This window comes from Camellia sinensis, chromosome 8 (assembly GCF_055761805.1).
Source record: "Camellia sinensis isolate YWXY chromosome 8, ASM5576180v1, whole genome shotgun sequence".
Lineage (NCBI taxonomy): Eukaryota > Viridiplantae > Streptophyta > Magnoliopsida > Ericales > Theaceae > Camellia > Camellia sinensis.
In genome coordinates, this window is record NC_138968.1 from 30,843,660 (window position 1) to 30,857,500 (window position 13,841).

Consider the following 13,841-nt stretch of genomic DNA (forward strand, 5'->3'; position numbering starts at 1 on the left):
GTTGCAAGTGATGGGTATTTTTTTTTTCAGTTCCGCTACGTCGCTCGAAAACTTATCCCCCGAATCCCCCGAAATTGATAAAGGTGAGTTTTGAGATCACTTTCAATCTACCAACACCATGCGTGAAATAGAAGAAGAAAAGAGAGGAGAGGAGAGGAGAGGAGAGGAGAGAAAGAGGAGCCCGTCGAAGAAGAATACCACTGAGATCGACCACCGACCTGGGTGACCATCGACGACCAGCAAAAAACTCTGCCGAAGTGACTGTGTTGTTCGGCTTTTCTTCTTCTGAGGCCTCTGTTTCTTCTTCTTCATTCTGTTTCTTGTCCAAGGGTATGTCTCTGTTTCTTCTTCTGAAACCTAGTTCATAGAATGCTGCTGTTTTATTAGTAATGTATTTATTGATTTAGTAGTGGTAATCTTTGTTTAAGCTTGCCAGGATATATGTTATTTAATCTTGGTTTTGAAAATAAGACAACTTTTAAAATGAATTTATGTTTGATTAATTTACATAATGAATCAACTTTAAATGAAGTTTTAGTAAATCAAATGCGAGTCAAGTTTGAATAGTTTGATTGGTTTTACATTTTTGTTTGGAATGTGTAATTATGCATATATATATATATATATATATATCTTTTTGGCCTTCTGTATTTATTTTCAAAAAAATTATTATATTCCAATAAAAAAAGTATTGTTTAGTTTGGCATTCGCAATAATTATAGAAGTATGATGTGCTTGGATCCGGAATGGGTGGCATCATAATGCTAAGTTCAAAGAATTTTCATATGAAGTGTTGTACTTGTGATATTTTCAATTATGACTGCAGAGAGAGAAAAAAAAAATCTTCTCAGTGGCAACATAATTGAGTTTGAAAATTTTTGCTATGATACTCTTTAATGCTATTTGTCTCAGTGTTTTAAATTAGATTTCATTAATAAGTCTCTTTTCCGCTCATTAAAAAAAAAAAAAAAAAAAAAAGTGTCTTTGGATACAACAAAAAGATAAAAGAAAATATTAAAAATATAAGATCCTTTTTTTTTATAAATATTTTTCATTAATCTCAAAACTCTTTTAACCTTTTCACCTATTTTCAATAGACGTTTCACCCTAATTCTATATTAAACAACAAAAGAACCTTTGGTTGTTGCAAGTGATGGGTATTTTTTTTTTCAGTTCCACTGCGTCGCTCGAAAACTTACCCTCCGAATCCCCTGAAATTGATAAAGGTGAGTTTTGAGATCACTGTCAATCTACCAACACCACGTGCGAAATAGAAGAAGAAAAGAGAGGAGAGGAGAGGAGAGGAGAGAAAGAGGAGCCCGTCGAAGAAGAATACCACTGAGATCGACCACCGACCTGGGTGACCACCGACGACCAGCAAAAAACTCTGTCGAAGTGACTGTGTTGTTCGGCTTTTCTTCTTCTAAGGCCTCTGTTTCTTCTTCATTCTGTTTCTTGTCCAAGGGTATGTCTCTGTTTCTTCTTCTGAAACCTAGTTCATAGAATGCTGCTGTTTTGTTAGTAATGTATTTATTGATTTAGTAGTGGTAATCTTTGTACATAATTTTATAGAAACCTAGTTGATTTATACATAATTTTATAGAGGGAAATGTTTGAGAACTCGACCGGAGAGGGAATTATGTATAAATCAGCTAGGTATTATCAGACTCCAAAATTATGTTTATAGAAACCTAGTTCAAAAATGGTATTATCCACAAATGGATTTCTGAATTTGTGGACTAACCTAGTTCATTCTAAATTTCTGTGGTATTCATCTATTTGTGGATTTCACAAAAATGAATTTGTCGATTTCAGAATTTCTGTGCTGTTCATCTAATTGTCCAAAGACAATCAAGAAATCCATTTTTGTGGACTAACCGAGTTCATTCTGTTTCTTGTCCAAGGATATTATCCATTTTTGTAATTAAATGTGTCTCAATGTGCTCTTTGTTCTAAGTGACAGGTTCAAAACCCAGTTAAGTCATTATGCATAAGTTTTTTGTATGAACAGAACCTGTTTTGGACAAACTGTTTCACACTTTGCATTTGAGTTTGATGAACATAATTTGTGTATAAACAGAACCTATATGAACATAACCATAATTTATGAACAGAACTTGTATGAACATAATTTGTGTGATGTATACAAACTGTTTCACACTTCGCATTTGAGTTTGAAGGTACAATGGACATTGATTCAAACAATCCTACATTGAGTGGGGGTGAGGAAGTTGAGGAAGCAGAGAACAATCCTTCATTAAATGAGAGTGACGAAATTGAAGAACCTAAGAAGGGGATGTGGTTTACCTCAAAGCAAGAAGTTCACGAGTTTTATGCAAAATATGCTAAAAACCTTGGATTTGCTATAGCTTACAAAACACAGAATGTTAGATCGGATGGAAAGGTGAAATACTTTGGAATTGAATGTACTGGGGCGCAGAAGAGGACAAAAAGATCAGAAGTAAACCCCCTGAAACCATCTTTGTCATAAAAAATTGATTGTAAAGCTAGGATAAGAGCGATTTTACAACCGGATGGAAGATATAAGTTAACTACAGTTGTGCTTGACCATACGCATGATTTAATTTCTAGCGACTCATGCCATTTTCCAATGAATAAGAGGATTCGTACTCCTGTGAAGAGAAGATTAGAAATAAATGATGAAGCAGGAATAGGGGTATCTAGGAATTTTCATTCTATAGTTGTTGAAGCGGGGGGATATAAGGCATTAACATTTGATGAACGAGATGTAAGGAACCACATTGAAAATGCTAGAAGATTGAGGCTTAGGGTAGGAGACGCCGAATCAGTTGCATTTTATTTTCATAGGATGCAACAAGAAAATTCAAACTTCTACTCTGCAATTGACTTTGATGTAGATGGTCGCATCCGAAACTTGTTTTGGGCGGATGCAAGGAGTAGGGCGGATGCAAGGAGTAGGGCGGCTTATAAAGCATTTGGGGATGTTGTCTCATTTGACACGACCTATCTTACAAACAAGTATGATATGCCGTTTGCTCCGTTTGTAGGAGTTAATCACCATGAACAGTCAATCTTGTTTGGTTGTGGGCTATTATCTAATGAGAACACGGACACTTTTGTTTGGCTATTCAAAGAATGGTTGAATTGTATGTCAGCCACTCCTCCAAATGCTATTATAACTGACCAGTGCAGAGCCATGCAAAATGCCATACAGATTGTCTTCCCAGAGGCTCGACATCGTTGGTGTTTATGGCATGTAATGAAGAAAATTCCTGAGAAATTGAGAGGATATTCCCAAATATGAAGCCATCAAATTCGCTTTACAAAGTGCAGTCTATGATTCTTTCAAAAAAGATGAATTTGATGAGGAATGGCAAACAATGATTGAAAAGTTTAGCCTCCATGACAACGAGTGGTTGGGAGTATTATATGCTGAGCGACATAGGTGGATTCCTGCCTATGTGAAAGATATATTTTGGGCTGGCATGTCAACTACACAGCGAAGTGAGAGCATGAATGCGGTTTTTGATGGCTATGTCAACTCAAAGACTACTTTAAAGCAATTTGTTGAACAGTACGACAATGCATTGAGAAGTAAGGTGGAGAAGGAGACCAAAGCAGACTTCAAATCGCGAGACAGATTGTATGATTGTTTAATGGTGTATGAGTTTGAGAAGCAATTTCGTGTAGCCTACACAAATGCGAAATTTAAAGAACTTCAAGTAGAATTGAAGCGACTACTGTATTGTCATGCGAATCTTGTGAAGGAGGAGGGATCCATTTGTACCTATCATGTCAAGGAAGTTGTGCTTGTGGGTGAGAAAATGAAGAAAGTTGAATTTCTTGTTTACTTTAATTCAACTGAATTTGAAATGCAATGTGTGTGTCGGTGGTTTGAGTTTAGGGGGATCATGTGTGCCCATTCCCTTAGTGTGCTCATTGAGAGGAGCATATATGAGATTCCTAATAAGTACATTATGTCGAGATGGAGAAAAGATTTGGAAAGAGGGTACACATGTATTCCAACAACATACACGAAATCCGGGGCTGGCCTCAATGCAAAGGTACATGAGAACTACCACAAGACATTGGATGAAATTATAGAAATTGCTTCCAACAATGATGGTAAACACAAAGCCATTCAACTTGGGTTGAGAGAAATCAAGGAAAGAGTAAGAAAAGATGAATCTCGTTGTGCGAGTAATATGCCACCTTCTAGTAGTACTGTCCCACCTTGTAGCAGTAATGTGCCACCTTGTAGTACTACTCGCAAGGTGCTTAGTCCTTTGGTTGCTCGCCGAAGAGGCCGTCCATGTATGAAACGGAAGGTGAGCAAGGTGGACGAAATAGTAAATCGGTTAAAGGGAAAGAATAAAAAGGCAACAAAAGTGCAGGTATATTTTTTAATTTTTTGCTTATATGTAAATTTCTGAATTTCTTTTTTTCTAACTTTGTCACCAATGTGTGTTACTATAGGGTCGTAAGATGGGTCAATGTGAACCTCGTAAGTTGAATTTCGGTTGTACGGATGGAATGGAAAATAATATGTACAATCGGGTATGTGTTTCATGGTCCACTCAATTGGTTTTGTATGGTATTTATTTAAATGTTTGAACTTATTAATGATATTTTGTTATTATGTATCATAAGGTGCCGGAAGCTCAATCCTACTATTTTCCTTGTATGGACGGGACACAAGAGAGCGCATTGCAAATGGTAGACAAAGTTGGAAGCTCATCTTTGAGTGAATCAGGAATGGCGAATATAGATGGTTCAACTTTTGTCGACTTCAATATAGATGTGGATCCAAATGCTCAATTTTTTTTTTTAGTTTCGTAGTATGGAATTTGTAACACATGCTGAACAGATATTTTATTTTTTGAACTGGTTTTTCTTAACACATGCTGAACAGATTATATTTTGAAGAAGTTATATTGAAACAGGTTCTGTATGTTTTTAACAGGTTATATTTGATTCTGAACAGCAGATTCTGTTCAAACAGGTTCTGTAGAATGTATTTATATTCAAACAGATTATGTCAAGATCAATATGTTTAAACAGATTCTGTGAAGATCTGTACGTTCAAACAGATTCTGTTAACAGGTTTTTACAGATTTGAATGTGAATTTTTGGACAGATTCTGGAATGAATGTTAACAGGTTTTAACAGATCTGTATGATCTGTATTTTTGGACATGTACGAAACAGATTCTGAATTTTTTGGACAGGTTTTAACAAGTTTTAACAGATTCTGGAAGATCTGTATTTTTTTCTGTGAACCTGTTTTGAAAGGAGCAGAATGAATGTGACAAATTCTGTGTTTGGACATTTTGTGTTGTGTCACAAAATTCTGTGTGCAGTTTAGAATGAATGTGAATTCAAATTTGTTGGTTTGTGAATGGCAAATATGAATTCTATCCAGAATGTGAATTGTAATTTGTTGGTTTGCCTAAGCTCTTCAAGGGGTCAGTTGGTGACATGGAAACTGATAGTTGTTCTTATACTGGTTCACATCAAGTAAGGTGTATTTTTCCTTTCTTGTTTATGTCCACACAGTCAAACTTAGCAGGTTTCTCAACACATTTATTTTGATAACCATAATTTTGAGCAAAACCAACATTTAAGTTTAAAATAAATTAACTTGACCTTCTCTTTTTCAGATGGAATTTGTCATTGAGACCTCTTCTTCATAATTCCTCTCAACTTTTGGTCATGCTTGTAATGTGTGCATTTATCTCTGATCAGCATAGACAAACATTTTTACACCTGAGTTTTTGAATGTTCAATTGCATCAACCAGCTGTAGACACCCCATTTTTGACCGACCTTAAGACTCAGACGTCACCAGTTGAGCGCTCGGTGATACTGCATATTATGCTCGTTTAGAAGTCTCAGAGTCGCGGCCGTGAGCCCTGCCTCCGGATTTCTGAACCCTCTTCTGTGCCTTGCCTCGGTTTGCGAACCAGACTCGATTTTCTCTGTTTCTTTTCCTGAGGGGAGGGAGAGGTCTCGTAGACCATCTCTCAGTGGCCGTGGGCTACATTTTGTGGCTGTAGGCCATTTTGCCAGTTTCGGAGCCCTGTTCCCGATTTTTCGGAGCCGTTGGCTGTGTGCCTCGGTTCGGGACCGCTTAACCATCTCCGTTTGCTCCTGTTTCTGGCATACATCATATTTACTCCCTTTTGAGGGACACTGAGATCTGAGAGACCCACTTCGTGGTCGAATACCACCTTCGGTGCTTAACAGGCAGTTTTCGGGGCCCCGAACTGCGCGTTCTGGCCCCCCGAACATTCGTTTTGCATCGGTTTTCGTTCATTTTTGGAAGGTACCTCTATTTGATCACCAGGAAGGACGTGGAGGGGTGGGAGGCCAGCAATTGTTTCAGCAACCAGTTATATATCCTCCGGCGCCCCCCGACGCCCGTTTTTCTCACTTCCGAGCCAATGTTGACCGCCCTTGGACTATTTTCTTGAACTTCTAACCACATATTTGTGTTGTACACACATGGGAGGACCCTAAAAGTTTGTGGCCGACCAGTAATTCCACCTGACCCTTTTGAACCCTTCCTAAAAGTGGCCTACTCTCTCTCCTGTTTTACAGTTGCCAATTTTGAATTACAGGGTTGTGTTGAGAACACCTGGGAGGACACCAATTTGTGGTGGCCGGCCATTAAATATTCTTGCCCCTTTTGACCCTTGGCCGGCCGGCCATGGGAGGTGGCCGGCCGGCCACCTGCAGCTCCAAAAAGTGGCCGGCCATGACCCTTGCAACATATACATTACAGCTATACACTTTTTTCCCTCCAAAAATCTCTGTCCGGGGGGACAACTTTTGGGGGGAAACTTGGCTTGTTTTCCCCCCATTTATTTCCCTCCTTTTCCCCTCTCTTTGGTCTAGATAACTGGCTGGCAGCATTGGTCTTGGGGGTTGGAAAAAATTGGCTTTGAGCCTTGTATGCATATCTCCCTCCATCTCTCTCATTTCCTTCAAAAAAACACCCAAATCCTACCCTATTTTCATACCATCACCTAGCATCACCACCACTACTCCATTTCCAGCAGCTTGGGGAGCTTTCCAGCAGCTAGGAGGCATCACTTCTCAAGCCAAGAAGCAACCAAGGGTTGGTCTTCGAGGGTAAGTGTCAATTCCCTCTTTTTGAGCTTAATTTTGCAACATTTTTCTAGCTAGTTTTCTTGCTGTTTTGAGCTCCGGAAAAAACTGAAAGTACCCTTTATTTGAGCTCTATTTCATGTTTCGTTAAGGGAATTTTGTCATTTGAGGTCCCCATCTTGCACTTGCTTCATTATCCCTCTTGTATGCCATAATCTTGCATAGTATTTTTAGCCTACGTGTGATCTGTTTTGGAGCATGATGTAAACTGTAAGTGAGCTTATTTTGAGCCTTTCTTCAACATTTAAGAAGGGCTCATCACTGTTTTGGACCTCCATGTGCCACTTGTCATTATACCCCTCTTGGGTCCCCATTTTTGTATGATTTATTAGCCTATTGTGTCTCTGTTTTTGGACCTTGGTCTGAACTGAAAGTGGCCATATTTTGACCCCCTTGTCATGTTTCATTAAGGGTCTTTGGCTGTTTGATGAATTTTTTGTATACTTTGTGTTTTGACCTCTTTTGGGCCCTATCTTGCATGGCATGTTGAGCATACTTGTATATTGTTTTGGGGGTTGCAATAAACTGTAAGTAGTCATATTTTTGGTCCCTCTTCAGTGTTGTAGAAGGGTCTTTTTCTGTTTGGGCTTTGGATCTACCACTTGCTTCATTGCCTCCCTTGCGGAGCCATCTTTGTATGATAATTTAGTCCCATTTTTGCTTACTGTTTGGCCATGCTTCGAACTGTAAAAATGCTTATTTTGGGGCTTCCTTGCTTCTGTATTTTCATTCCATGTACCAATTATGCATGCTTTGTATAGCTGTAAGCCATTTCACGAACCTAGTTTTGCATTTCGGGAGAAATTCCATGCATCGAGTGTCATTTCGCCTCGTTTCGGGGCTGTTTTGCCCCTCATTTTGCTACTGATTTTTGCATATTTTCATATCATATTCCATGTTTTTCCATGTCTCATTAGAGTGGCATTTCGGTGCCTGAGGGTCGGTCCTCGGTTTGCGTGCACACGTGCACGCATCTCGAGTTGTCTTGTTTTCATCTGATGGCCTCCTATGTGAGTGTGGCTGAGGCTCTCTCATGTTGGTGTAAGCCCATTATTGCATTGCGTATGCCATTCCATTTCATAGCATTGTGTATGCTAGGCCGTATGTTAGTGCATTGTGTATGCCATGTTACCTCGTGCATCGTGTATGCCATTTCATAGCATTGTGCATGTTAGGATTGTATCTTAATTGCATTTCATGCATATCATGCATATCGCATCATGTTGGTGTAAGCCCATTATTGCATTGCGTATGCCATTCCATTTCATAGCATTGTGTATGCTAGGCCGTATGTTAGTGCATTGTGTATGCCATGTTACCTCGTGCATCGTGTATGCCATTTCATAGCATTGTGCATGTTAGGATTGTATCTTAATTGAATTTCATGCATATCATGCATATCGCATCGTGTTCGGGATAGGAGTTAGCCCAGGCACGGGAAACGAGGTGCATTTCGTACTCCGAGTGACGGAATGTGTCTCAATTTAAAGTCACCGACACTCCGGATTATTCATGATGGAGTTAGGATTTATTGTGTTTATACGTGCATTCATTCCATATTGAGTTGCACAATTCAACCCCTCGGCCATCATGCATCGATATGCGTGATTGGGTCATTTGGATTGGGACAAATCATCAACTGTGAGTTTTAAGCCCACTAGATAGTAGCAAAACCATCTTTTCTAAGCCCACCTGAGGGTGGCAAAATCTGCATTTTAAGCCTACTTGCGAGTAGCAAACCATCTTTCAAAAAACAAACGTGAAATGTTTTGTTCCAATTCAGGCGACCCAGTCTATACTTGTATGTTGTGCGCATCACATAGTAATCTAGGCTAATAACCGGAATAAGAACACACAATGTTTTCAAAACTTGATATCGTGGTTAGTAGAGGCCGATCTTTGATCGGGCGAGCGGGGGTGCTCACGAAGTGACCTTCCCCAATTGTACCCAAGTTCCCGAGCCGAGGCAACTTTGGTGATGACAGATACGTGGCCTTAGGCAACGAGTCAGGGTTTCCTAAATTTCCCAAAACAAAATATTTAGGTGGCGACTCTGTATCTAGCAAAGCAGTCCATGTTTGGCACTTTTTTCAAAAATCTATTTTCTCAAAACGATTTGCCGGATTTGGACTCTTTGGTTCAGACTTAGAACCGTGACAATTTGAGAGTCCTGAGCTGTAGTGACCCCAAATGAACAGAACGGGAGCACGTTCCTCCCGGGGCGTTCGGGGACGTCTACACCAGTTTCAAATTAGTGAACAAATTTGCCATTCACAAACCAATTTGGTGAAGAAATTTGCCTTTCACAAACCAAGCAGACAGTTAAAAGTTCTTCTTCCTACATCCCAACCTGGTGAACAGATTAAACACACACACATATTACATCCCAACCTGTCACCAAATGTCATCCAACACACACACAGATTAAACACACCTAAGGTGAATCATCCCAACCTTGTACAGATTAAACACACACACGGATTAAACACACACATATTACATCCAACCGAATGATTATGTAACATCAACTAAGATCCAAAGGCGAAAGTGAGATACAAAATCAAGATCCAAAGCCAATGACATAAAGCATCAAGTCCATTAAGTCCATAACTACATCCATCAAATTCCCTAAAAGCTATCAACTTAGTAATTTACATTATAAAATAGAAAATAATACAAAATACAATGACATAAAGCATCACATTCAATTTCATCTCCACCCTTCGAAGCCTTCTACCATGCTCATCAAATTCATTATCCATCTCATAAACCCTTGTGCTTCGATCGTTAAATTCTTCGCTTCTTATAGATGTACGAGGTGTAGCATTGAAGATCTCGTCGTCATCATTATCATCTGCAAACTTGAAGTAATTGCAGTGTTCCTCACTAACCTACAATGCATGACAATCAGTTAATCAAATGAGGCTAATAAATTTCCAAACAAATTTCCATACTGCTTACATATTTCGATGGACACACAAAGTACACACGACCTTTATTTCCATTCTGATTTGACTTGACAGTGTGCCTGGCAGCTGTTATCCCGCAATCGCACAATCTTCGTTTCAATCTTACGTTGCTATTGTTACTAGAGGAACAAGCCATTTTGTAATCTGCATACAGAATGGAAAACACAGACATGATACATACAAAGCTATGTCCAAAATTTATATTTAGTTTTCCAAAATTCATATGAATTGAATGCAAAAACCCAAATGAATTGAATTCAATCCAAAGAAAATTGCAGTGTCTAAAACAAACATTTCCAAAGGCACTGCTATGTCCAAACCTCAAAATCAACTTTCGTTGCCTCATGAATTGGCCCGTTTGGTTCCGAAACCCAACAACATGCATTGAGTTTAGAGCACCGACAACCCATCCCAATATCAGAATTTGGAAGAAAACACCAATGAGCCTTGAAACTTCACACCAGAGATAACCAACAATCAAACCCAGATTCACATGCCAATCTAGTTAATCTCCTCTTTGAAGACCCATTTAAAATTTCTTGTGGTAGCAATTATTATTCCTAAACCAAATCCAGATCATCTCATGAAACACTTAATGATATAGTAAAACCCATGTTTGAATATGATCTCAAAAAAAAAAAAAAAAAAATTCAAACCCACAAATCAAATATGCATATAGACCAATATAATTTGTAAATAGATAGAAGTAATAGCTAATCATTTGATACAAAAAATGAATCAAATGCTTAACTCAGAACATGTTCAAATCTGAATCTGAGTCTTAACAGAATGAAAATAGTTACAAAATTGGGTTTGGGGGATTGTTGCTATTTCATACCAAATATCAAAATTAAGTAGATGGAATTCATGCTATTTCATACATTCTTATACATTATTGAACCTGTTCTACTCTTTTCGGTTTCCTTTCAAACCTATATACATTCTGTTTAATACATTCTATACCACATATCACAAAATGCATTTAAACAGAATATATATAAACAGAATATTTACACCATAACAATCGGAAATTGGGCAATAAAACCAAAACCCTAATAAATATCACACTATGCAGGACTTATCAACAACAATTATTTACACCAAAACCCTAATAATATCACAAATTGGGCATTACATAACAATCATAACAATCAGAAATCAACATAACATCTACGAATTCAACACAAAACCAAAACCCTAAAATTAATTGAAGAGAAGAAAACCCTAAAATTAATTACATAACAATCATAAGAATCAGAAATCAACATAACATATAAACACAAACTCTAGTTGAAGAGAAGATCTGGGAGTCCACACCCGTAGCTGAAGAGAAGATCTGCGAGTCCACAGATCTGCGACTCCACACCCGTAGCTGATGAGAGGATTTGGAAGTGATTAAGGGCTCGAAGAGAGAGTGAGTAGAGAAAGATGAGAGGATTAAGGGCTCCAATGGAGTCGACTGGAGAGAGGATGCTCGAAGCTGAGGAGAGAGTGAGTAGCGCGTAGCCAGAGATGGGTTTTGGAGTCTGATAAAGAAAGTGTTAGAAACGACGTCGTTTCTAAATTTCGGGGGATTAGGGGGAAACATTTTCGAGTTCTCAAACATTTCCCTTTTTCTTTTTCTTTTTTCCTCGTACCTGCACCCGCTAGTATTTTTTCAAAGAATTTAGTTTCTTTGTTATGATTTTTCTACAATAATTTATATATATATATATATATATATTTTTAAACAAGAAGATATATCAGTAAAATATATAATTCACTGTTGGAGTTAAAAGAGAAGTGAAATGATGTTTAAAACCCTATATGAATTTCAAAATTACCACAATAATACAATTATAATGAGATCCATTCCAGAGAATTCTGATCCACTTTAGCAAACCAAGGAGCAATTTGATAAAACTAACAAACAGTACAGGCATCAAATTCCAAAATTATGGATCCATAGGCCAGAGTACCCCCAAAGTTCGGTCCAAAGAATTGAGGCGCACCAACTTGGGCCAAAAACCCATGTTTCCATTATTCAGAAATTGTTGTGGATCGGGGTGTGTTAATATGGCCGGCAGCCCGGGGTGGGCCTGGTTTGGTTAGGTCCAGGCCCAATTCCAACCCGAAACCTTAGGCCTAGGCCGTCATTTTTAAACCTAACCCGGCCTGTAGGCCCGCTCAAGGCCTGCTTAAAAGCCTGGCCCATCTGAAACTCAGTGTCATTTTTAGTGAAAAATAAATAAAATTTTGATAGAAAAATTAAAAAAAAAATATTCAGACTTGCCCAAACCCTATCCAAGCCTAGGCCCAGGCCCGGGCCTGAGCAGCCCGAGCCCCGAATACTCCTTGGCCTGGACTTGGCCTTAATTTTTTTAAAAATATGATAACACTATCTATAATATCAAGTCTCATTTAAAGAATTCTCGGAGATGCTTTACTAGACTGAATATTTTTAAGTTTGGAATAAAAATAAATAAATGTGGGGTAATTTTGAAACTTTTTAAATATATATTCTATATTTGTGGAATGATCATTGAATATATAGATAAATAAACAGAGCCATTTAAATAAAAAGTGAGATATTTTAATAGATAATTGGACAGATAGATAATACGTGTATAGATATAGGATATTCATACAAATAGACAGATAGATAAGTTTTGAATAGATGGATGTCCTTATGGACAAATAATGTCATTTCGGCTTAAACAATATATTTAAACTAGGAGCTATTGATTCAAGAGTTTTAGAAATAACATTACAAAAAATTAAGGTTTTAGAAACTAAAATTTAGGGACAAAATTATTTTTTAGAGACCAAATAATTTTGTTGCGAAAAGTGTCGTCATTATTATTTAGCAACAAAAATTGAACATTAGTGATAAATTATTATCCTTTGGGGAACAAATTTTGTCTCAAAAAATAAATCATTTTCAGACCAAATTATTTTATCCCTAAAAGTTTATTTATTATTGACATTTTCAAAATTGTCGCTGAAAACCTTATTTTTAACTATTTAAGATGACTTTTTAGTGACTATCCTCATGACGATGAGAATTGATCCCTAAATATCATTTGCAACAAAATTTTTACTTTTAAAAATCAAAATATTTAATTTTTAAAACTCTTATATATTGTAATATAAACTTCTCACAGTAAATATTAAGAAATTTTAAAAATATTATACAATCTTTATTATAATGTTTTCAAGTAAGATGTATAATGTACAACCTTTATTACTCGATAATTATCTTCTTCTTTTTTAAAATGAACTACCTTCCCCTCCAATCACGATGAAGTAATAAAATTTTGTAGAATAACAAACAGATCCTTAGCTTTAGACTCCACAAATAGCTCAATCCCGTGGTGATCTTCACCAAAGTGGGTCACTGTCCTTAAACCCTTCTCCTTCAACATATTTGCAAACTCCATCTGACGGTCAATCAACGGGTCATCATTACAACCCGTCACCAAGACCTGCCAACCCGCCAACTGGATCTGCTGTAGTTGACTCGACCCACTGCCCACCGTTGGATTGCAATACTCATGATCACGATCTGAACCGATGGGTAATGACAACTCCCACATAAAATCAGTCCCGGATAATGTCAAAAACGGGTCCTTAATCAACCCAAGCTCTGACCTGACCCGCTCTGACCCACCGAAAAACGGGTGGTGCAGAATCAACCCTTTAATTTTCAAGGGCCGAAGATCATCAATAACTTGGGTTGCACG

General features: G+C 37.8%; 1 protein-coding gene and 1 pseudogene across 1 annotated transcript; one reads left to right on the forward strand and one right to left on the reverse strand.

Annotated features, from left to right (window-relative positions):
- Positions 1-2,611: 2,611 nt before the first annotated feature.
- Positions 2,612-5,148, forward strand: LOC114281210 (protein FAR-RED IMPAIRED RESPONSE 1). The gene is made up of 6 exons (XM_082885055.1): positions 2,612-3,221; positions 3,316-4,376; positions 4,459-4,539; positions 4,633-4,782; positions 4,946-4,984; positions 5,086-5,148. Exons 1-6 carry the CDS (start codon positions 2,612-2,614, stop codon positions 5,146-5,148), a joined length of 2,004 nt encoding a protein of 667 aa, XP_082741181.1.
- Positions 5,149-13,394: 8,246 nt separating this feature from the next.
- LOC114281196 (carboxylesterase 1 pseudogene) overlaps positions 13,395-13,841 on the reverse strand; it is a 1,014-nt pseudogene continuing 567 nt past the window's right edge.

Bases quoted from the DNA above. Each gene is read 5' to 3' on its own strand.
- LOC114281210 (XM_082885055.1), top strand. From the start codon at position 2,612: ATGAATAAGAGGATTCGTACTCCTGTGAAGAGAAGATTAGAAATAAAT. The intron at 4,540-4,632 runs GTATGTGTTTCA...ATGTATCATAAG, and splicing joins AAAATAATATGTACAATCGG to GTGCCGGAAGCTCAATCCTA. The intron at 4,783-4,945 runs GTGGATCCAAAT...TGTTTTTAACAG, and splicing joins TTGTCGACTTCAATATAGAT to GTTATATTTGATTCTGAACA.